Raw genomic sequence first — 23,571 nt, 5'->3', positions numbered from 1 at the left:
AGCCACCCCCTTCCTTCCAGCCCAGCCCTCTGAACACCTACCCAGTGTACCCCCTCACCCTCTCCCAGCTGGCCCAGTCTTTCCCCGGGGTCTCCCCTACACCAGCCGATTTCCCTGTCCTCATCCATCCTCTTTTCCTGCCTGTGCTCCTCTCCCATCCTCCTGGCCTCAGCCGGCTGTACCCCCGCTCACTGTTTCCTCCCCCGACAGGTGCCGTGGAGAAGCCATGGAGCTGACCAGCAAGAAGAAGCTACACGCCCTGTCCCTGGCCGAGAAGATCCAGGTGCTGGAACTGCTGGATGAGTCCAAGATGTCCCAGTCGGAGGTGGCCCGGCGCTTCCAGGTCTCCCAGCCCCAGATCTCACGCATCTGCAAGAATAAGGAGAAGCTGCTGGCGGACTGGTGCAGCGGCACGGCCAACCGGGAGCGCAAGCGCAAGCGGGAGTCCAAGTACAGCGGGATTGACGAGGCCCTGCTCTGCTGGTACCACATCGCCCGGGCCAAGGCCTGGGACGTGACGGGGCCCATGCTGCTCCACAAAGCCAAGGAGCTGGCCGACATCATGGGCCAGGATTTCGTCCCCAGCATTGGCTGGCTGGTCCGCTGGAAACGCCGCAACAATGTGGGCTTCGGGGCCCGGCACGTACTGGCGCCTCCGTTCCCCCCCGAGCCACCTCCCCCGGGCCCCACGTCCCAGGCCCAGCCTCCTCTTTCGCTCAAGGACTTCTCCCCCGAGGACGTTTTCGGCTGCGCCGAAGTGCCTCTGCTGTACCGGGCAGTGCCCGGCAGAGGGGGCGCGCGCGACCGGGTGCAGGTGCTGCTGTGCGCCAACAGCAGAGGCACCGAGAAGCGGCGCGTGTGGGTCAGCGGGCTCCGGGCCGCGCCAACGTGCCTCTTCGGGGTCAGCGGTGCGGCTCTGCCGGCCTCCTACCACCCCGACCTGGGCGTCCCCTGGTCAGAGTGGCTGGCCCAGTTTGACAGGGACATGGCGCGGCAAGGCCGACAGGTGACCCTGCTGCTGGCCGCGCGGGTGGCGGAGGGGTTGGCCGGCCGGCCCGGGCTCCGCCACGTGCGGCTCCTGCCTCTGGCCGCCGACGGCAGCACGCCTTCGCTGCCCGGCTCCGTGGTCCGGGCCTTCAGGACCCACTACCGGCACCGCCTGCTGGGCAAGCTGGCTGCCGTCCGGAGCAAGAGGGCCGGCGCCTCGCTGGCCGAGGCCGCGGCGGGCATCACCGTGCTGGACGCGCTGCACATGGCGGCGGCCGCCTGGGCCAAGGTGCCCCCCCAGCTCATCGGGAGCAGCTTCGTCCGGGAAGGGCTGGCTCCCTGCAAGATGTCCCCGTCCCCCGACCAAGCCTCCGAGATGCCGCCGGTCCCCGGCGGGCTGAGCCTCGAGGAGTTTTCCCGCTTTGTGGACCTGGAGGGTGAGGAGCCCGCGTCTGGGGGGTGCAAGGAGGAGACGGGCACTGAGGACGAGGCGGGGGCCGGAGAGGACGGCCTCGGGCCCCTGCCCACCAAAGCCGACGCCCTCCGGGCACTGGGCACGCTGAGGAGGTGGCTGGAGTGCAACGGCACCTCCCCTGAGCTCTTTGAAAAATTCTACGCCTGCGAGGAGGAGGTGGAGCGTCTCTGCGGCTCGTGAGGGCCCCCCCCTTGCTGCTGGCCGGGCCCCCCCCCCCCTCCTGTTTCCCATGGAAACGCCCTCGCTAGGAAGGCGGGCTGGAGGCTGGGCTCTTTCCCGTGGAAATGGAGCTTCGGGAGAGGTGTGGAAGGGAGACAAGCGGTGGAGACCGAGTCGAAGGCCGGAGAGAAGGTCGCCCCAGCCTCCAGAAGAGGGTTCTGAAGATGGGGCGCGCGGGGCGGGGTGTGAGGCTAGCGTGTCGTTTCTCAACCTCCAGGGAGGCCGGGACCTGGGAAGGAAGAATTGAGGCTTTACGGACAGGCCGATCCCTGGAACTCTGTGTCGGAAACAGTTCTGCTTCTGGAAATAAAATTTTTTAATCAGAAGAGAGGTCGGGGTGTCGTTTTCATGGAAAAGGGGCGAAAACTTTCAACTCAGGTTTTTAAAATTGATTGCGGAGGCTGGCCGCGACGCCGCCGTCCGGGCTTGGCCGCTGTGGCTGCACGTGACCAGCAGCAGCCCCGTCTTCCAGAACTCCAGCGGGAAGGACTCCCCGGGAATGGGGACCCCTTACCTGCCGACAGACAGATCCCGAGTATCGTCCCAGGACATTCTGCTGCTCTGATGACTTCGCTCTCAGATCGTGGCATTAGGAACGGGGGGGAGGGGTGGCTAGGGACAGTCTAGGGACACCCCACGGAGCCAGAACTTGGAATCGCCATCCGTTCCTTTGATCATTTCACAACATCTCTTCAGCAAGCCTCCTGTGTGGTGAGCTTGCAAAAATGGCCTCCCTGCCGGGCAGGGCCTCACAGACAGTGACAGTGCGGTGTGACTAAGGGCCGTCCCACGGGCTTGTGCAAAGTGCTGTGGCCCCCAGGAGCCTGGGGAGACTCCTGGAGGGGGGGAGCGGGAAGGACAATCCAGGCCAAGGGGAGGCAAGCATGGAGGCCTGCCGGGAAGGAGGGGGTCCCAGGTGGTGAGCAGAGGCAGGCGGTCCCTCTAGAGTGCAGGGGGAGGTGTGGGGAGCAGGAGGGGTCTTCAGCCCACCACACAAGCTGGTGGGGCACCCCAAGGGGTCTCAGGGTGAGGACAGGTCATTCGTGGGATCCATGGGGCGCCCGGGTGGCTCAGTCGGTTAAGCGTCCGACTTCGGCTCAGGTCATGATCTCGCAGTTCGGGAGTTCGAGCCCCACGTCGGGCTCTGTGCTGACGGCTCGGAGCCCGGGGCCTGCTTCGGCTTCTGTGTCTCCCTCTCTCTCTGCCCCTCCCCCACTTGTGCTCTCTCTGTCTCTCTGAAAAATGAATAAATATTTGTTAAAAATTTAGAATAACTGAGACGTGGAGACGTGGGTCCAGGTGAGAGGTGGGCAGCCTGAGCCAGATCGGGGAGTAGGATCTGAAGAGGATGGATTGACCTGGAAAGGACATGGGCTATGGACACAGACGGACCCTGGCTGGGGAGGCGTCCAGCTCAGGCCCAAATCCTACTGCGGCCGAAAAGGCACTCGACCATCACAAGCCAGCGCGGCACAGTTTTCTGGGGGGTGCTGCGGTCCAGGACACGGCGCCCAGGGCAGCCACGCTCACGCCCCCCTGCACGCCTGGCCCAGGCTCCCCCTCACTGGGGGCGTGGCTGCGGCACTTTGTCGACTTTGATGAAGTACCTTTTTTTTTTTAATTTTTTTTAATGCTTATTTACTTTTGAAGGAGAGAGAGAGACAGAGTGTGAGCAGGAGAGGGCTGGAAGAGAGGGAGACACAGAATGGGAAGCAGGCTCCAGGCTCCGAGCTGCCAGCACAGAGCCCGACGTGGGGCTCGAACCCTCGAGCTGAGCGATGATGACCTGAGCCGAAGTCAGACGCCCGACCCACTGAGCCACGCAGGTGCCGCTGATGAAGTACCTTTCGCTCCTTGCCTTTCTGCCTCTCCCTTCTGTGGTCCGTAAAGAGACAGGCGCCTTTTACTCGGGGTTCCTGACAGTCCCCCCCCCCATCTGCTCTGTCATCTGATCCTCACCCGGCACTGTTTCGTTGGGGAACTGGGGAGGTGCCCCTTTTTCCTCTTCTGCTGTTCAAGCACCACCTTCAGTTTGGCTCATTATCCTGACCGTCTGATCACCTGGCAGTTTAGCGATGACCATCCGTTTTTTTTTTTGTTTTGTTTTTTTTAACGTTTATTTATTTTTGAGACAGAGAGAGACAAAGCATGAAAGGGGGAGGGTCAGAGAGAGAGGGAGACACAGAATCTGAAACAGGCTCCAGGCTCTGAGCAGTCAGCCCAGAGCCCGACGCGGGGCTCGAACTCACGGACAGTGAGATCGTGACCTGAGCCAAAGTCGGACGCTTAACCGACTGAGCCACCCAGGCGCCCCGATGACCATCCGTTTTTAAACAGTGCTGAGGCCCCCCGCTGGTCTTCTAGATCCCCGGTCCTGGAGGCTTTCCTCGCCGGTTCTAGTTTTCCCACCTGTGTTAATTTCACTTGTCCGTTTTCTGAGGTCTTCCCAGTTCTGACGTATCTCTTGTTAAACGTTAACACCAAGAGGAGACGGTCTCTAAAGACCTGCCCAAAGCAACGAGGAGGGGGACACATTAGCTGTCTGTTCTCGGTGCCATATTCCTGTTGGAGCAGGCACACTAGTAACAGCCATATTGCTGACTTCTTCCCAGAGCTTGATTGATTGCTTGATTTTTTAATTTGAGAGAGAGAGAGAGAGAGAGAGAGGCAGAGGGAAAGGGAGAGAGAATTTCAGACAAGCTCCATGCTTCGGGTAGAGCCCGATATGGGGCTTGATCCCACAGCCCTGGGATCATGACCTGAGCCGAAATCAAGAGCCAAGACACCCAGCTGGCTGAGCCACCCAGGCGCCCCAAGAGCTTTTCATTTAAAGCCACAAAGAACCCCTTCCTTTCCTGCGTTGTGATCCTATGTCAGGCTTCGCCTGTTTGCAGTTGACTTTGTTGGCTCATTCAAGCAGTATTTACTGACCTCTTTGCCTGTGGGTCAGGCCTTGTTCCAGGACCTGGCGCTTGTGCAGAAAAAGACAGACAGGATCCCTCCTCTCAAAGCCCTTACATTCTGGTAGAGGGAGATAAAGAAGAGACAAGTAAACACATAAACACAGTCATTTTAGGTAGCAATGAGTGCGAGGATGAAAATGAAATAATGTCATTGAGAGGGGCAGGGAGAGGGGAGTCAGGGAAATGGTTTTTGGGCTGAGTCGTGAATGAGAAGGGAGCACTTTTACTTCCCAAGGAAGTGTGCCCTGCGAAGGGAACAGCAGGTACAAATATCTAAGGTCAGAAGCAGCTCGACAGGTTCAGGAAACAGAAAACTGTCCTGTGGCTGAAGGTGGGGAGTGGGGGAGGGGGGGGAGGGAGGCCTGCAAGCAGGCGAGGAGGGTCGGGAGGAGGGCAGGGGCCTTTGGGCCGCGGCATTTACATTGATCTCAAGTGAGACGGGTAGTTCGGGGCTGTTTTTGGTGGGCGCCCGACTTGGACAACAGAGGAACACAGTGTTTTATGTTTTAGTAAATCGAATTCTGGTCACTGTGCGAAAAACATACGGGGAGCTGGGGAGCAAAAGTGGAAACCGGGGAAGTCAAGAAACTATCTCATTGGTGGGGCGCAGGTACGAAGGGAGAGGAAGCAGAGGACAGCTGCTGTTCCCGACAGCGCTGGGTCTTTTACCAAGGCCGGGCGGTACCACCCAGCCGGGCAGGAATCACCATGGGCACAGCGAGGGCAGGATGGAGAAAGTACGTGCCTTGTTCCAGTTTATTTACAAGCTTGTAATGCACACCCTCTATGTTCCGAAGGCATTCGAAACTCCAGGGCAGCAAAGACGAACAAGACACAGTCCCTGGGGCACCTGGGGGGCTCAGTCGGTTAAGCGTCTGACTCTTGATTTCAGCTCGGGTCATGATCTCACGGTTGGTGAGTTTGAGCCCCGTGTTGGAGCTCGATCGCAGAGCCTGCTTGGGATTCTCTCTCCCTTGCACTCTGCCCCTCCCCTGCTTGCTTGAGTGCAGTTTCTCTCTCTCTCTCTCAAAATAAATAAACTTTAAAAAAAAAAAAAAAGACACAGACCCTGTTTCTAAGGTGCTCAAGCCAGGGGGAGAAATAGGAAGTGACCTATAGTACAGGTCAGTCATGGGGGTTACATGAATCAGCATTTATCAAGTGCTGCTTACCGGGCGCTACTCCCAGCACCAGGTCTGTGTTGGTTGTTGCTGCTGTCATTACTATTCTTTTTAAAAATATCTATTTATTTGAGGCAGAGAGAGAGGAAGAGGCAGAGAGAATCCCAAGCAGACTCCATGCTGTGAGCAGCGAGCCCCATGTGGGGCTCGATCTCGCGAACCGTGATGTCATGACCTGAGCCGAGAGCAAGGGACAGAGGCTTAACCAGCTGAGCCACCCAGGCGCCCCTCTCTCATCACTATTCTATTCATCCTCACCATCGGTGTGAGAAGATGATGAACGGGATGTAGGAAGCCCACAAGCAGAAAGACCGACCCCCCGCCTTCTGTCTCTACCTTGCACTCTGAGTAACTTCCCCCCACCTACCCTCCCAGCTCGCTTCAGCCACGACTGTTCTTTTGGTTTTTGGGTTTTTTTTTTTTTTTCAAATATAAATAATCACTCTTATAGTCTCTTGTTTCTTATAATTCTTTTATACATTTAAAAAATTCATGAATGGCTCTTTTGTATTCTGTATCTGAGAACTTTAATATCTGAAATCCTTGGGGAGGGGGTTAATTTTTGCTTTTTATTTCTGTTGATGCTTTAACTCATGGGGGACTTTTTCTTTGTGTGTCTATTAATTTCTGGTCGTGGGAGTAATATTATTATATAATATTATAATTATAATTATATATAATATATATGTAATTGTATATATATATACTTTATATATATATATATATATATATATAAAATCCTCAGTGTTCTTTCTAACATTTATTCATTTTTGAGAGTGAGAGAGACAGAGCCTGAGTGGGGGAGGGGCAGAGAGAGAGGGAGACAGAATCTGAAGCAGGCTCCAGGCTCTGAGCTGTCAGCACAGAGTCCGGCTCAGGGCTTGAACCCATGGACTGCGAGATCACGACCTGAGCCGAAGTCAGACGCTCAACCAACTGAGCCACCCAGGCGCCCCACAGTCCTCAGTGTATTAAGGAAAGCTCCCGGGACTCTAACTTCTGTTGTATACTTCTAACTTCTTGAAGCTCTTTCTTCTCCAAGCATCCCCGTCACCTTACTGGCCTCATTTTCTTTCTCGTATATATTATATATATATATATATATATACACACACACACACACACACACAAATATATTGTTTTATAAATAAAAACAAACAAAACAACAATTATATATAATTTATAATTGTTGTTTTGTTTTTATTTTTCATCTCTGGAAAACCCGAAGATCTCCTTTGGGAGAGCGCCTCTTCAGAAAAATTTGTAGTTACTCCTGCCAGACACAAGAGGGCGCTCCTACCATGATAAGTTAATTTCTCCATGGACGATGTCCCTGGGGCGCCTGGGTGGCTCAGTTGGTTAAGCTTCTGACTTCAGCTCAGGTTATGATCTTGCCGCCTGTGAGTCCCAGCCCTGCGTCAGGCTCTGTGCTGACAGCCCGGAGCCTGGAGCCTGCTTCGGATTCTGTGTCTCCCTCTCTCTCTGCCCCTCCTCTGCTGATACTGTTTCTCAAAAATAAATAAACATTAAGAAAAATTTAAAAAAAAAGAATTAAAAAAAGGAAGGAAAGAAAGGTGTCCCAGACCTGAAGCAATATGAATAGGCATGTGGTTTCTGGTTCACAGAGGAGACGATCTTGTTCTTAATTTTCGTCCACCACGAGGGAGAGGTAGGTTTCTTTGTAAATTCCCTTTACTGGTGGATGGAGATTTTCTGGTCTACCTTTGCACTAAAGGTGCATCCCTCTCCAGAATCTTGGCTTAATTTATGAGTCTGGGGTTCAGTTCCCCCTGACAGTTCCATGCAGTTATTTAACCTAAATGCTGAGAAGCATTAGTGTGAGCCCCTTAGCAGCTCCAATTCCAACACGCTGGTTTACGCTTACTTCCTTGTTTTGAAGGGGCGCTTGGGAAGTTCCCTTACTTCTTGAAAGGTTAGGGTTTTAAGATCCTGTTTGTTCTAATGGATCTGGAGTCTAGTTGCTTTATAGTAGGAGGGATCTAGGTAAAGTCTAGAGCACCAGTCTGCCAGAGGGGGGAGTTGGGAAGATCAGTTTTCTTTTTCTTTCTTCATTCATTCATTCATTCATTCGTTCAAAACCATCGATGGAGCACCTCTGTGTGCCAGCGAGGGTTGTGATGATGTACAAAAACAGACAAGGTCTTTGCTTCATGGAGCTCATAGCTTAGAGCAGAGACATTACAATAAAAGAATCACACAAACAAGTGTGATTACAGACGAAGTGGGGATTGCATGAAAGCTAGTGCTTCTCAAACTGTGGGCCACACCAGCAGCATCAGTAGGAACTTAGTAAAGCACAAGTACTTGGACTCTTCCCAAACTTACTGAATTAGAAACGCCAGCATGGGACCCAGTAATCTGTATTTCAACAAGCCCCCCCGCCCCCCCACCCAGGTGATTCTAAACTACTGCCATAAGCCAAAGGAACTTGACCTAGACAGAGGGGCTGACCAAATTTCCCTAAGGAAGTGGCGATGACAACAGAAAGATGAGTGAGAGGCACATAGGCAGTGAGAACAGCATGTGCAAATGTCCTGCGGTCAGAGGGAATCTGGTTGTTTAAGGAACCAAGAGAAGTTGAATGTCTGAGGGCCTTGAAGTTTGTAGAAGAAGCTTGCCCTGATTCCTCAGAGTGATGGAAAGCCATCCAGGAGGATGAGAGGAGTAGGGTGTCTTGATCAGAACTGCATTTGAAAAAGCGGAGTTATCTGTTCAGATTCAGGACAGGACCAAGGCTGTGGCATGAGGATGGCAAAAGAGGGAGTGAGTCCTAGAAAACTTCAGAAGCAGGGTTGGCAGGAGCTGGGGACTCCTTTGATATGGGAGGAGGGGAAAAGGAGAGCCTCCTGGAGACATCTGGCCTGAGGACATACCTGTACGGCAGAGCACTGCAGCAGGAGCGGACCGGGGGGAGCCATGACGTGCCTTTGAGATCCTCAAGGACAGGTGACCAGAGACAGAGGGCAGTGTGGGCGTGGAGCTCAGGACAGCGGTTAAGCCAGAAACAAGTCACATTCACGAAGTGAATCCCCATGAGTCTGGAAGAAGTGATTTAAGCCAGAATCGTCCTTAGGTTTGTCATTTCCCCCTATACCCACACAGGTAGTCTTCGTGTCACTATCCACATAAGTTAGCCTCCTGTGGTCACTGCTATGAAAATAAACGTGACACTTGACAGTATGAAACCCGTAAGATGCTGTATACGTTCGCCCAAGTTACAAGCTCCTGATGTGCAAGCCTCAGACACCATACCCGTTGTCAACTCAAAGCAAGTGGATTTGCTATTTTCTCTCCTAGTTCTTAAGGATTCCTTTCCCCTCAGCGAGTCCTCAAACGTAATGATGACCCCCGACGATATGTTAATTCCTTGCGGAATTTAACGTGACTATTATGAGCCCCTGCTGATGTAAAAACACTTGGCTTTTAGAAATATCCTTGGGGGATCCCTAGGCGGCTCAGTCGGTTGAGCATCTGACTCTTGATTTCGGCTCAGGTCATGATCTCACGGTTTGTGAGTTCGAGCCCTGCCTTGGGCTGTGCACAGACAGCGCAGAGCCTGCTTGGGATTCTCTCTCCTTCCGTGTCTGCCCCTCTCCTGATTGTGTGCGTGCATGCGTTCTCTCTCTCACCAAATAAACTTAAAAAAATTGTCTTGGGGCGCCTGGGGGCTCAGTCGGTTAAGTGTCCGACTTCAGGTCAGGTCATGATCTCACGGTTCGTGGGTTCGAGCCTCGTGGAGCCTGCTTCGGATTCTGTGTCTCCCTCTATTTCTGCCCCTCCCCCACTTGTGCTCCGTGTGTGTGTGTGTGTGTGTGTGTGTGTGTGTGTGTGTCTATCTCAAAAATAAATAAACATTAAAAAAAATCTTTTTTTAAATTATCCTTGGCCACTTCCTGCCTGTTCTTTGTCTTTCCACCCTCCTTTCCAACACTGTTGTGTCCTTTCCCTGGGCCTCGGAAAGAGGAATGTGTTGTTTTCTCACTAATCGTGTTCACACTTAACCCTAACCTCCCTCCAGCTCTGTTCTGTCAGTCCAGCTAGCAGCCCTTGCCATGTGAGCAACAGGAGCTCGGGCCGGGACTACATGGCCCCGTGGGAGGCCTGCACTCTCTCTGGTTGTAAGGGAGGAGAGGAGAAGAGCTCCAGCCTCCGGAGACACCTCGGGAAAGAACCAGATAGGGAAAACGCAAGCCTATGCCTAGACGGTGCAAAGGCAGGCTTAAGGGTGTAATTGCTACCCCAAAAGAAGATTTAATTAAAACCCAGTCAAGAACGGATTTTTAAAGTTTATTCTCTTGCCGACAGGTAATGTGCGAAATGGCAAACTACAGAGGGCCACCCTGACCTCCCGCTCCCTTCTGGCCCATTTATAAGCGCCGCCTTCTCTCTCACATGTACCGACTGCCCCCCCCCGCCCCCAACCACTGCTGTACCATCACCGTCCTATCTGGCCCCAAATCTGGCACCAACGTGGTGCTGGACAGCCGCTGGGGCCTCGCTAACCGACCAGATGTCAGAGGCAATTGAGGCACAGAAAGGGCGGTGACTGGCTGAGCCAGACCCTGTCTTTCCATATCAGGAACACAGGCTTCCTGACCCCGGCCAGGAGGGGAGGCCACTGGAGCTAGGAGTTCAAGTCCCTTCTACTGGACCCATAAGTCCCTTAGCTCGAGAGGACAGCACACACGTTTCTGCCTGTAGGAACACCTGAACACCATTAAACCTTAATGTGTATAAAAGGGACCAGAATGCTTTGCACCACACGGATTCCTAGGTCCCAATCTCAGAGATTCCGATTCCATCCACCCCCGGTGGGGCCCGGGATCCTGCATTTCGAACCTGATGCCACTGCTCCAGAGACCACACTGGAATCAGCCCTGGAAACCCGCAGACCCCTACCTACTGTGTCAGCAAGGGTGAGGCCAGACTATTGCAACGAAGACGTGTCAGAGCACAGCAGCCCAGGTGGTCGTGGGCACCCGGGTTCTGGGCCGACAGGGTGCCTCCTGCGTCCTCAGCAGGGCCTTCTGGGGGCCCCGCTTCCGGCCAACAGTGCGGAATCTTCTTGAAGGTAAGAGATGGGCAATTTGCAAGGCGCCTGGGTGGCTCAGTCGGTTAAGCATGTGACTTTGGCCCAGGTCACGATCTCACGGGCCGTGAGGTCAAGACCCGCGTCGGGCTCTGTGCTGACAGCTCGGAGCCTGGAGCCTGCTCCGGATTCTGTGTCTCCCTCTCTCTCTCTCTGCCCCTTCCCCGCTCGTGCTCTGTCTCTATCAAAAATAAACATTAAAAAAAATAATAATAAGCAAGAAGAGAGATGGGCAATTTGCAGGCATGACACATTTCTCTGGCAAAAGCCCAGGGACAGGGCCCCCCTGAGTTGCGAGGGAGGTTAGGAAATGGAGCCCGGCTCGGTGGGCACATGCCTTGCGGCCACACCGTGACACTGAAAGAAGACGGGTGCTATTTGGGTGCCGCTGCCGTTTGCAGGCCACCGTCCAGTGAAGGAGAGCTCTGAGGAGCACACGTGGGGCTGATGCCATCAGGCCAGCCCCGGGTGGGTTTGAACTTGGTGGGAGGCTGTCGCGGGCCCCAGGTAGAACAGGGGGGCAGAGTAACTGGGCTCTGGAGTTGGGAGGCTTGGATGTGTCCGGGCAGGCGGTGCGACATACTGGCCATGCGACCTTGGACACGTTACACACACTCTCTGAGCTAAGGCTGTGATAAGAGCTAGAACACTGTAAACTGTGATAATATTGTGATGGTTTGGGGTGGGCGTTAAAGTTTATTTATTTTGCGAGAGAGAAAGCGGGCACACAAGCAGGGGAGGAGCAGAGAGAGAGGGAGAGCGAGAGCATCCCAAGCAGGCTCCGCACTGTCAACGTGGACCCCGACGAGGGGCTTGATCCCACGAACAGTGAGATCATTAGGGGAGCTGAAATCAAAAGTCAGACGCTTAACCGACAGAGCCACCCCAGGCGTCCAATGATGTTTTGTCTTAAGATTTTATTTTGTTTTTTAAAAGCAATCTCTGCACAACGGGGGGCTCAACCTCACAACTCCAAGATGGAGAGCCACGTGCTCCACTGACAGAGCCAGCCAGGTGCCCCTATTGTAATGGTTTTCATTGGGAGCCCCCAGTAAATGGTAAGAATCCCAGGCACTCAGGTCACCAGAAGGTGGGCCCAGGCTGACCTCAGACCAGATAGGGACATTAGTGGGTACAAACTCTCCTCGGCTTCATTGCCAATCAAGGAACCCCTCTTTGGCCAGTGTGTAACCCCCACTTAGCAACTGAGACGGGTAAGAAAAACAAACACCGTCCGTGAGAGTGGCCAGGCCAGTACTCCTGGGGGAGGTGGTCCCCGACTTCTGCACCGGTCCCCTGGAGACGACCCTAAGAGGGACCAGGCAGGCAAAAACTCCCGGTAGAAAGGTGGGGGTGCAGCACCAAGGAAGTGGGTGTGCTGGTTGGAGTTGGGGGACCGATCAGAAGTCTGGCCCCTGACCTCAAGGAGCTCCCTGTGTAACGGGGTTAGGCTGAGAAGCAAATCAACAACCACGACAAAGCACAGGGAAGGGAGGGCGGTGATCCAGGCCTGTGGGGGATGTGGAAGAGATCAGGGGACGAGGTGGGGGTGGGGACTAGGAGGTGGGGGGTTGGGAGTGGTATGAAAACCCCCCAGCCAGTCAAGAGGCAAGGGGGAGGCAAGGAAAGACTCCAAGAGACAGTGCTCGGCCTGGGCCCGGAGCGGGCTTAGCCACCCCTCGGGAACTGTTTGCTCCTGGCCACAAGGGAATAAGCCTTCCAGGCCAAGGCCAATAACAGCACAGCTTGTTCTCCAAGTGCGGGGCTGGGCTGTGGAAGCCCCCAGGGAGAAGAAAGCTAGTGGACAGGGAGGGCCCAGGAGGTGGGGGGGGGGGGGAGGGCTCTCCCCCAGACCGGAAAGGAAGCCACTGAAGGACCCTGGACCAGCAGGGGACAGAAGGCTGCTCTCCAGGGGGGTCACGCGGGGAGCAGTTTGAAAGGAGGTGAGGAGGGCCCGTGAGGACGAGTTGCTGGAATCCAGGGGGTGGCTGGTTAGCGCCCAGGGGCGCAGCCTCTAAGAGCTCTTTAAGGGGTGAAGCCCCAGGCCGGGGGCCAGAAGGTCACCAGCACCACAGTGGACTTCACAGACTCAAGGCGAGCGCTGCTGGGGGGGCTGAAGTCGGCCTGTGTTCCGGAGCCCAGGGCCCGGGGCCTCCTGCCCCCCACTGCCGCTCACCCTTGGGAAGGGCTGGGCCTCTCGAATCGGATCGCTAGCCGGTGCTTTCACCTCGGCCTCCCAGCTGGGCAGGTGGGCGGTGGCCTCGCTGGGGAGCGGCCGGCCTGACCTGCCTGGACTCACCCCCACGAGCGGAGGAGGTATTCGTAGCTGAGGAAGGTGACGGCGTTGACAGGAAAGGCGCGGGCGCTGTTGATCGTCAGCCCCCGGAAGAAGACCCCCAGACCTTCCTGCCGGGCGCTGCTTACCATGCAGTCCAGCACCCCCCGGTACGCCCTGCGCTTCAGCCCCGCCATCTGCAGCCGGGACTTGATCACATCCAAGGGCGTGGCTACGGCCCAGGAGGCGATGCCTGCGAAGCCCCCTGCCACCAGCACCGTGGCTGGGCCTGGGGTAGAGGAAGCCCAGATGGGTGTCAGACCCCGAGGAGCAAGGCACCCCCCCCCCCCCATCCCCAGAGTCCCTCCCCATCCTCCGGGCAAGGGCCAGCTCCCCTCCCCCGCTCCCCCCTCCGTTCCCCCCCCCCCCACGCCCGTTCACTTACTGGGGTCCTGGCCGTCCCGCGTCGACTGGCGGCAGAGCCACTCATAGGTGACAAAATAGATCCCCAGTGTGGGGGTGTCCCTCAGCGTCAGGGCCCAGGCTCCCCGGAACAGCCCCCGGGGCCCCTCCTCCTGGAAGATGGAGACCGCACAGTGCACAGGCCCCCGGTACCGGGGTGGGGGGCTGCCCGGAGGCCGCGCCCTTGGCTCCGTCTGGTTTTGTAGCCGGACTTTGATGAGGTCAAAAGGGGCCAAGCAGTAGACCTGTACGTAAGGAAGCAGGAAGACCCTGGGTGGGGCTCTGGGCGAGAACGAAGGGCAGAGAACAATGGGCTGATCCTAACAAGAGGAAGGTAGGGAGCAGAGAGGGCTGCATCTTCCCCCACCCCGTCCCCGCTCACAGCCTCTGCACACAGGGCTCGGCATGGGCCAGACGGCTTCCTTAGCATCAGACCCCTGACAGCAAGCAACACTGCCCCTCTCCCTGGACAACAGCATTGAACTTGCCTGGTGCTTGGTGCTCAGAGACAAACCTGGATTGTTTCCCCAAGACTGAGGATAGGTTTCTAGCCTCCCCAAAGCCAGGGTGAGACCCACCTGCAGTGATTGGGTCTGAAGAAAGGATTTAGTCTGTGCCCGTGAGACAGCAAAGGGCTGATCGCCGACCCCCCCCCCCGCCCCCAGGGTTAAGGAGGTCACCTCAGTCCTGTTGGAGACTCCACTTCATAGGTTCTCCCTCCCCTACCTCCTGCAGGACGCCTCTCAGAGGCCCCTGACGGGGTCAAGTGCTGGGCCAGCCTTTCCTGCCTCCTGAAAACCACCCACCACTTGTGTCCCAAGGAAGGTGGGTGATGGTGCGATCTGCGGGTCCTGGGATCTTATCACCCGGCTGAGGCAGAAGGGACGAACATTTGGGGTAGTATTAGGACTGAGGGTGGTTCCGGGTGGATGTGGGGGGAAGGTGGGGGCAGGGGCCAATGTGCGAATCAGCGCAGATGCACTAGGTCAAGGTCAGCTGTTAGAGTTCAGATGAGAATTGAGGTGAGGCTGACGTTAGCACGTCATGAGGGGCTTCTGTGGTTATTGTTTCTTTCGTGGAAGGTACATGAGCTCAGGTCCTCAGCCCTGGAGATGGCTGATGGCAGAGGCAGCTGGAAGTCGGCTCTGGTGGCGATGGTCAGAGGGCGACAGGCCAACTTTGCCTACTTCTTCCCCTGTAGGAAGGGCGGCGGGCTGGGGTCCCTCCCCCTGAGGCGTGACCCTGATATCATCCTTCAGAGTCTGTGGGCGGAGCCAAACTCAGGACTCCTCCAGGCGATGTGCCCCTGAGTCCAGGGCTCCTGAGGGTGAGGAAATGGCCGAGCCCAAGGTAGGGTGGCCAGCAGGGGCAGGTTAGGGCCCTCACTCCCCAACCTGTGCCCACGGGGTCAGTGGGGACGGCAGACACTGCCACAGTGTTTGACAGGGTCAGCCTTTGCTGAGCCAAAGGCAACTTTTGTGCACATCAGAGGTTGTCATTCCCTGCCCTGTGCTAACCAGAGTCACTTCCTGCCTCTTCTTCCCCATCTCCACACTGAAACACAATGTCTGCTCCAAGATCCTGTTAAACCGAATCCATGGGCTTGATGGGAAACTGAGTTCCAGTCGGTCCTTGGACCAGGTCCCCATCAGTGACCCTATAACACCCTGTTCTGCTATCTGTCCTGCTTTTTTTTTTTTAATTTTTAACATTTATTTATTATTGAGAGACAGAGCATGAGCAGGGGAGGAGCAGAGAGAGAGGGAGACAGAATCCAAAGCAGGCTCCAGGCTCTGAGCTGTCAGCACAGAGCCGGACCCGGGGCTCGAACTCACAAACTGCAAGATCGTGACCTGAGCTGAAGTCGGACGCTTAACCGACTGAGCCACCCAGGCGCCCCTGTTTTGCTTTCTAAAGAGCAGGAGGGGAGGGTGACTTAGGAGCTGGGCCTTTCTGGGCCGGCTACTAGCCTGGGGTCTCAGTTCTCTTCCTTGTTTTTGTGGAGTGCAAATCTCAGGGCTTGGGAAATATGCAGGCATGTGTCCTGCACAAGAAGGGGCAGGAGAAAAGCCAGGACCTTTGGGGGTCTCATGAATCATTAATTCACCAGCGAGCCGCCTGGTTCTGTCCTTTGTCCTTGCTCTCTGCCCCGTGAAGTATGTTAGGAGCGTCAGGGCAATGTCAAATAGGGGGTGACGGAAGGCGCCTGGCTGGGGTGTGGAGGGGAGCCAGGCAAGAGTCCCTCCGCCTCTGTGCTCACGCCCCCCAATCAGCTGGGATTCCCCCTGGTGCCTGGAAGCCGCGTCTTCCTCCACCCCATCAGTCAAAAGCTGGATACTTAAGTGCTGAGAACAAAGACCAAAACCGAATGATGAGAGCTATTTAATGATTAATGCCCTGGGCCTCTCGCAGCGAGCTCTGTGGACTGGGGCCCCGCGAGGCTCACAGATCCCGGCCCGCCACATGCTGCAGGCAAAGGGGCTGAGCAGGGCATGAGCTGGGGCAGTGCCAGGACCCCGCCAGGACTGCAAGGGCTGGGCTCGGAGCTCTGGGAGCGCTGTCAGTTCTCCGGGGCAAGAGGTCACCTGGGGGAGAAGTCTTCCCAGAGCCCTGAGGCTGGCAGAGCCCTCCGGAGTGGGCAAGCCCCGTCAGCCTCAGAATGGGGCATCGACTGTTCTCCATGCGGCCCCCTCAGCACCGTCTCCCCAGACCCCACCCCCAGCTCTCTCTGCCTTCTGCCCCCCCCCCACAGTGTTCTCCATGACCCTCCCCTCCAAGCCTGCAGCCCAGATGGCCACAGCCAGCTCGGCCAGGCCAGGTCATCGGGCAGAGGCCAGGAGCTGGCCATTCCCCCACAGCTCCTCATGTACCCGTTGGGGAGACCCAGGGTCTGCAGAGAGGGCTGGGAGGGGAAGCAGCAAACGGACCTTCGCTGTGCCCACATGCGCGCGTGTGTGGATGTGTGTGCGTGCGTACACCTGTGCGCGTGTGCATGACCGTACCCGTGTGGACACACCCCACACCTCCCTCTCACCTGCACGAACCCTCTGGTGCAGCCAGCTATGAAGACGTGTATGTAGCTGGGTGGCTGGGCCCGCCGTTCCTGGTGAGCGGTTGCCGTGAGCGCCAGCAGGGTGTTGCTGTAGACCCCGAACAGGACGGAGTTGACCATGGCTATGCTCGCAATGGGGAAGCTCATTCCCTTGAAAAAGCCCAGGAGCTGTAGAAAGATGTGGCAAATGCTAAAGTGGCTGGGGGACCAGGGAGGCCTCCTCTTCTCCCCTCCCACCTCTGGCAGGGTCTCCTCTGGCTAGAAACCACTCCTGAAACCTGCCGAAGGGAGGTCGAGGCAGCCCCAGGTCCATCCTCGGGGCACCAAGCTACCACCCAGCCCCGGGTAGCCCCAGACTTAGGTCGTCTCTCTTCCAGGGACAGAGCCCTGCCAGGGGCCAAGAAAGCTGGTGCTGGCCACCCGGAGGCCTCCTATGCCAAAGCCCCAAAGAAGCAAGACACCCACCGACTCATGGTGGTAAGTCTTCACCATACAATCGATGATGCCCCGGTATGTGGTCTGGGTCTGTAGCCGCACCTGGATGAGGAGGACAGAGCGGGCAGCCCAGCAGGGATGGGCAGAGATGGCTCTAGCCCAGCTCCTCCCTCTGCCCAGCAGGATGCCAGCAGGGCAGGACTGATAGGAAAGATCCCCCTCTCAAGGCATCCTGACTGTTGGTTCAGGTCATAGCCTTTATTCCTTGAGTGCGTCCCCTCGACTCACCTTTACAGTGTCAAAAGGGTGTCCCAGGACCAAACCCAGAGCTCCTGTGGGATAAGAAGATGGTATGAGTGAGGCCCCTTGTGCCATGCTGAGGAAGCAGGTGCCTAGAGGGAAGGGGAATTCAGGGGGGAGAAAATGGGGCAGAGCCCTACTCTGCCAGACTCCAAAGAAACTCCAGCTGTCCCCTTTGCAACCTCCTCCACACCAAGTGCTGGGTGAGGCAGGCATGGGGACGTGGGGACATGGGGACAATCAGAGAGAGCCCTGGCCCCACCTGGAGGACACAGGCCGAAGGGAGGAGCCAACCACAGACACCAGGTCCTCATAGCGTCTAACACTGCCTGTCTTGCCTAGTTAACCGTGGAGCGGTGGGATGGATTCTCCAGTGCTCCTGCCTCGCTGCCGGCCTGACTCCTTCCCTCTTGCCTTCCACTCACTACTGCCGTGGAGTATGTGGCCTCGATCCAGACGGGGCCCTGCTCTCCCCCCCTCCACCCCCTCAGCCAGCAGGACGGAGCTGGGAGCCCTTAGAACAGTCGTGCTGACACCAGGGGAGGAGGGTCCCGGCCCCCAGGCCATCTCCCCTGTGTAGCAGGTGCAGTTTCGGGAGGCAGAACCTTCTCAGGAGGCAGGTTCGAAACGTCCCTCTCTTTTCTTCTGAGAGAAGTGTCACCCAGAAGCTGGGCTGGGTCCCCAGCACAGCAGGCCTCAGCGACAGGGCCTGCAGCCCACGGCTGGGTAGGGCAGAGGCCCACGGGGGAATGCAGGACAGCTGCTGGGGTCAAAGGTGAACTTCCTTTCTGAGCCCCCCAGGGTGGGCCTAGGGAAGCGGGGTTCCTGGTGCGGGTCTGCAGGCGCAGGTGAGTCTGGGGGAGCGCTCGCCTTGGCTCTGGAGGCGAGGGCAGCTCGGCTGCCTCTCCGCTCCCCTCAGGCAACTGCCAGGAGGCTCCGGGATAGCTGGCTCTGGGTGCTTCTGGGCCACCAGGACTTTGGTCTCAGCTCCTCCCAAATCACCAGAAGTGACCCACCCCTGGGGTGGAGGGGATGTGACAGAAGGGAGAAAAGTGTCTCACCAGAGATCCAGCCGGCCACAAACTCCTCCACAGGCATTGTCCGGCTGGGGTGGAAACTGGTGGCTCCAACAGAGACACTGGTGAGTGCAGGTTCCTGGTCTCCCTCCCCCTGATCTTCCTGATAACCTGCCACTAATGTTTAACTCTGCCCGTAGGGTGAGCAGTGGCCCGGTGCCCAGACCTCGGCACCGGGAGAAGGGAGGGAGCCAACTCGGGTGGCCTCGACGGCGGAGGAGGGCGCACCGTGTGAAATCTCAGGGCAGGGGTGATGGCCCAGGTGGCCTCACCCCCTGCCGGCCAACGACGGCCTCGCAGCCTCCCACGGTGACCAGGCAGGGCAGCCGGGCCCCAGCCTCCAGGGCTGCCTCCGGCTTTAACGAGCCTGTTGAGGGCAAGGCCCTGCTCACCCGCCCCAGCAGGCCCCAACCCCCTCTATCCCCACAGCACCTCACGCCAGGCTGTCGCCCACTCGGGACAGGCAGCCAGGCCTGCAGGGATGGGGCATGGCCACCAGGGGGCAGACAGACGGCGTGGGAGGAGAGGAGTGACTCTTGGGCCTGAAGCCCTGCCTTCTCCCAGGGTTGTCTATGGCTCCCCAGCTCCCTCGTGTGAGTCAGAAACAGCTTCCCTGGCTTGGCCTCCTCTTCTCCATCCCTCCTTTCCAGGGGGAAAGCTGGGGATTTCAAGCGTGTAAAGGCTGGTGTGTGTCTCAGCTCAAGGGTTATGACTGCCCATTTCTCTTTGGACAATAACCCAAACTGACAAGGCAGGGACCTGAATCCCTCTCTCTCGCTCTCGGCTTCCTTGGACCAAGCTTCTCTGTCGCCAATACATTCAACATGCTACAGCGGGCACCATCATTCCACTCGCCCATCGGCTCTTTACGAGCTGAGTGCGGTTAAATACACTCCTCGGTGTTGTTTTGAAAACGGTATTTCACATCATTTAAACATTGTGTTGCATCTTTTGAGAAACTAGATGACCGTTCATGCCTTGTGTTTCTCACACCTGCCTGGTACTTTTTTCTTTTTTTTCAATATATGAAGTTTATTGTGCTGTCTGGTACTTTTATCTTTTCTGCTTCTGCCCTCTCTCTCTGCCTCAGGGGGGCCGATGTACATGAGCAGAGGCAGCATGGGCTGTGGTGTCGTCCGGTCTCAGCTCTGCCCCCACCAGCCCAGTGATCTGTGGCAAGGCGCGTGCTTCCCGAGGCGCTTTTCTCCCGCGTCCTTTGGGAGTCTCCAGAGGTCACTAGAGGGGGTTTCTGGGGCGGTGGTGTTCACGTTCAGGATCACGACCTCATCCAGGGCTATGTTTCTGACTTTCTCCGTTACACTTGAATGATTCCCTTGCAGTGGGGCACGGGAGCACAGCGGCAGTCCCGCAGCCTTGGGGGCAGAGGCAGGGCATCAGGGCAGACCCATGGGTGCACGCAGAAAGCGCTGAGCTTGCTGAACATGATGAGCCTCCGACATTAACAGAGCGCACAGGGGTTCTGATGTAACGTGTTGTTTCCATCGACAGCCACAGAATATTCTGTCAGATTCTATTCTTAGGTATGCTGGGTAGTGGGGTGGGGGCGGGGTCTTCTTTCGAGGGCACAGAGATCCAGTGCTCAGGTGCCATGGCCCACAGAAATCTGTGAAGGCACCAAATGTGGGTCCCAACCTTTGGAGTCCTCCTTGATCCCTCCCTTTCCCTCATACCTCAATAACACTCCATAAGGAAACTGTGTTGGGTTGGTATTGCCTTCAAAACACATCCCACACCCCACCCCTCCACACCTCCTCCATTGCTACTACCCAGGCCCGAAGCCACCATCACCTCCGCTTGGATCCCTGCCTGGCCTCCCTGCCTCCACCCCTGCCCCCTTCCAGTCTGTTCTCCACCTCGCAGCCAGAGCTATGCAGGTAAAATTGAAGTCAGGCCGTGTCTGTCCTCTGCTCCACACCCTGCACGGGTCCCATCCTGCTCAGAGTCAAAACCAAAGTCCTTCCTAGGCTCTAGAAGCCTTCACAGTACAGCCCCATGTTCTTTTGACCTCCGTCCCAGCCACTCTGGCCTCCTTCTCTTCTTCAGAAGGGTTCCTGGCTCCAGGCCTTGGGCATCGGCTGTCCCTTCTCCCTGTTGGCCTGGTCTAGCCTGGACTCAAACGTCATTTGCCTGGCATTCCTGGTGCCCCTTTCCTGGATCTACCTTTCCTTTCTTTCATCGCACTCATCACTGTCTGATGCGCTGTGTAATTAACTTGTTGTCTGGGCTGGGATCTCGGGCTGTTTTGTTTACTGATGTTATCCCGAAGGCTTAGGACAGCGCGTAGCACAGAGTAGGCACTCAATCAATATCTGTTGCAAGTGTGAATGAGCAGACAAGCGAGGGAGCAGCATTAGTGGCCAGCCTTGCAGCCACCCCTGGGTCTCCAGTTCTCTAGCCCCATCTCCAAATGGCCCCAAAGGATGTAAAGTCCCAACAATACTCCTACCTGCCCCTCCAGATCTCGTGGCAACTCTTACTTCCCCAGCAGATGCCCAAGAATCAGTCCCGTTCACCCTTCCGCTTTCCCATCGTGGCCAAAGCAGCATCCACCCCCCACTACTTTCTTGTGGGCAGACAGGTTCTACGAAGCGGGGTTCACGTCTGACCTCCTGGGGGCCCCTGGGCTGCCCCAGTGACCTTCCTGAGCACTGGCTTCTCACCAAGGGCTGGACTACAGTCCTCATTCTGCTGCGTACCCTCTCCCAAGGGATGGTGGGCAATCCCTTCTGTGGGCCTTAGGGTCCTTCACTGCTTGCAGAGGTAGGAAACCAGCCCAGTTGATTGCTGAGTCTAAGGCCTCTTGGCTCTAAAGGCCTGAGGGCTGCTGTCCTCACATCAGAATGGGCCCTGCTCTCTTCTCTCATCCCAGCCCAGTTCAAGGGACACCCACTACCACTCCCTGGAGCCTTGCCAGGCTAGCCTTTTGCCTGGCAGAGCAGAGCTCTGACCTCGTCCTTCTCTAGCTCACAACCTCCAAAACATCCTCACTGCCTGCCAAACCCACCACGCACCCCTCGCCCTGGTGTTCACACCCCCTCCCAGGTGCCACCCCATCTTCCCAGCCTCACCTGCTGTGCTCTGATTGCCCAGGGCTTCCCCGGTGTCCTAACCTTGCTCCCACAGTTCCCACTACTGGGAATGCCTTCAGGAATCTCTTCTGGTGCCCCTCCTCACGGGACGTGGGTTCCGGCCTCCTTACCACCACATACTGCCAGACATCAGCTTTGTTATTTAAACGTTCTGATCCTATTTTTTCATCAACAAATGGAGATATACTATCCACCTCCTAGTGTGGTATAAGGATTAAAGGACTTTGGAAAGAGAGGTGCCTGAGTGGCTCAGTCGGTTAAGCGTCCGACTTCTGCTTAGGTCATGATCTCACGGTTTATGAGTTGGAGCCCCTGTGCTGTCAGCTCAGAGCCTGGAGCCCGCTTTGGGTTCTGTATCTCCCTCTCTCTCTGCCCCTCCCTTACTCACACTCTGTCTCTGTCTGTCTCAAATAAATAAACATTGAAAAAAATTATAAGAAAAGAATCTGGCACAGTGTATATGCTCCACAAACAGCAGCTGCTTCCTCTTACTTCTACCCACATGGGCCATGAGGGTGACATGAGGAGACAGGGGAGGGCCTGGCACCCAGCAGGGCTCAGGAATTGAAGACCCTTCTCTTCCTGCTTGTAGCACCTTATAGCTCTTAAGGCAATTCCGTCATCTTATGTAGTTTTAAACCTGCATTTCTTCTGGGCTTCTCTCTTCCCCCTCTCTACCTCCACTCCCTAATTCAACCAGAACAGAAGCTTCCTGAGGGCGGGGCAGTGTCTCACCCTGGCCCCCATCCCCTGCCCTAGCCCAGGCCCCACACCCAGTACGCACTCAAGCACACTGAACTGTGTCCCACTTTGCTCCCACTGGTTTAGGGAGGCCACCAAACCATCGTGTCCTGGTCTGAGGGTCCCAGAGCTTAGAACCTGGAGGCAGATGCCCATTCTGACTGCACTCTTCTCTCCAGCTCACACCTGAGCTCCCGTGAGCCCTCAGTTCACGCGAGGAAGACATGTTGTAACGGGCTCAATTGCGCAGCAGTGTGGCTCCTGGAGGGCAGGTAAAGAGAGGTTTGAAATACTGAGGAAATTGTGCTGGGTTGGGAGATGGGGCAGCCTCCCAATGCGGGGGGCGGGGAGGAATCAGAGCATGGTGAGCCCACGCCTCCCCTTGCACCGCCCCCCCCCCCCCATCCCTGATCACCCAGCCCATTGTGGTTAGAACAATTTCTGGTTCCTCTGGCTTAGGAAGGTGCCCCATGGACCTGTTTTTCTCCCTGAGAGCTACACCTCAGGCATACGCATGCTGGCGTTGCCAGGACATGTTGGTGACGTGACCCTGGGATAATGGTTTCACACCTGTCTCTTCAGGGGCCCAATGCCTCTTTCTGGCGTGGGAACGGCTCAAGGTCTCCAGGCTGTGTGTCTAAGATAGAGAGGGCTCATGTGACTGCACCTTGGAAAATCAAGTGTGTCTGGCCTGGGTTTCTAGCATATAACCTGAGAGTCCTAGGAGGCCACTGAGTTCAATCTCTTCATTTTACAGATCGGAAACTGGGGCCCGGGGGAGAAGGGGCTTGTCCAGGCCGAGTCCGTACAAGGGCCCAGTCTTCTGACCACAGCAAAGAGCCCCTAACCCCTCATGGCCCAGGGGGAGCTGCTGCAGTACAGGCTGCTGCCTGAGTCAACACCCAGAACAGTGCGGGTCCCTGACACGTCCCAGGACGCATCTCCATTTTTACAAGTGAGGGCACCGGCCCCAAACCACGCGCAAGTGATTGCCCATAGCTCGGTCACCATTCCTGATTTCCTTGAACCTTCGCCACACCTTGTCACAGGCCAGCGGGCCGGCCCGTGGAGGGGGGGGGGGGGGGGCGCTGCCCTCGGTCACCGTGTTGGTGGCGGGGATGTTTCGCGGCGCGGCCGCCTGGGGACCAGGGGCGTAACCAAACACGCGAGGCCCAGGTTTCCGCG

At 56.7% G+C, this 23,571-nt stretch overlaps 2 protein-coding genes and 1 long non-coding RNA gene across 4 annotated transcripts; 2 read left to right on the top strand and 1 right to left on the bottom strand.

Moving 5' to 3' along the window:
- The first annotated feature begins 226 nt into the window (after positions 1-226).
- TIGD3 (tigger transposable element derived 3) lies at positions 227-2,605 on the top strand. The gene has a single exon (XM_019414956.2). The coding sequence runs from the start codon at positions 227-229 to the stop codon at positions 1,640-1,642; it is 1,416 nt and encodes a 471-aa protein (XP_019270501.2). The 3' UTR covers positions 1,643-2,605.
- A 10,497-nt stretch (positions 2,606-13,102) lies between these two features.
- On the bottom strand, positions 13,103-18,799 carry SLC25A45 (solute carrier family 25 member 45). 2 transcript variants are annotated; one of them, XM_053899462.1, is made up of 6 exons: positions 18,521-18,783; positions 17,448-17,491; positions 17,190-17,261; positions 16,707-16,892; positions 13,656-13,917; positions 13,103-13,499 (listed from the first exon to the last, which is right to left on the bottom strand). In XM_053899462.1, exons 1-6 carry the CDS (start codon positions 18,555-18,557, stop codon positions 13,231-13,233), a joined length of 870 nt encoding a protein of 289 aa, XP_053755437.1. In that variant the 5' UTR covers positions 18,558-18,783; the 3' UTR covers positions 13,103-13,230. The 2 variants fall into 2 exon arrangements, with proteins under 2 accessions (XP_053755437.1, XP_053755436.1); XM_053899461.1 differs by lacking the exons at positions 13,103-13,499; positions 13,656-13,917 and adding an exon at positions 14,379-16,017 and having other exon boundaries at positions 18,521-18,799.
- On the top strand, positions 13,814-23,437 carry LOC128776137 (uncharacterized). The gene is made up of 6 exons (XR_008421099.1): positions 13,814-13,919; positions 14,408-14,497; positions 17,102-17,201; positions 18,379-18,600; positions 22,566-22,658; positions 23,144-23,437. It is a non-coding gene; the product is annotated as an uncharacterized LOC128776137 (long non-coding RNA).
- The last annotated feature ends 134 nt before the right edge of the window (positions 23,438-23,571 follow it).

Source organism: Panthera pardus, unplaced genomic scaffold (genome assembly GCF_024362965.1).
Source record: "Panthera pardus isolate Hobbes unplaced genomic scaffold, ASM2436296v1 HiC_scaffold_12, whole genome shotgun sequence".
Taxonomy (NCBI): domain Eukaryota; kingdom Metazoa; phylum Chordata; class Mammalia; order Carnivora; family Felidae; genus Panthera; species Panthera pardus.
The sequence above is the reverse complement of the archived record's forward strand: the minus strand, read 5'-3'. Positions and strand labels throughout refer to the sequence as shown.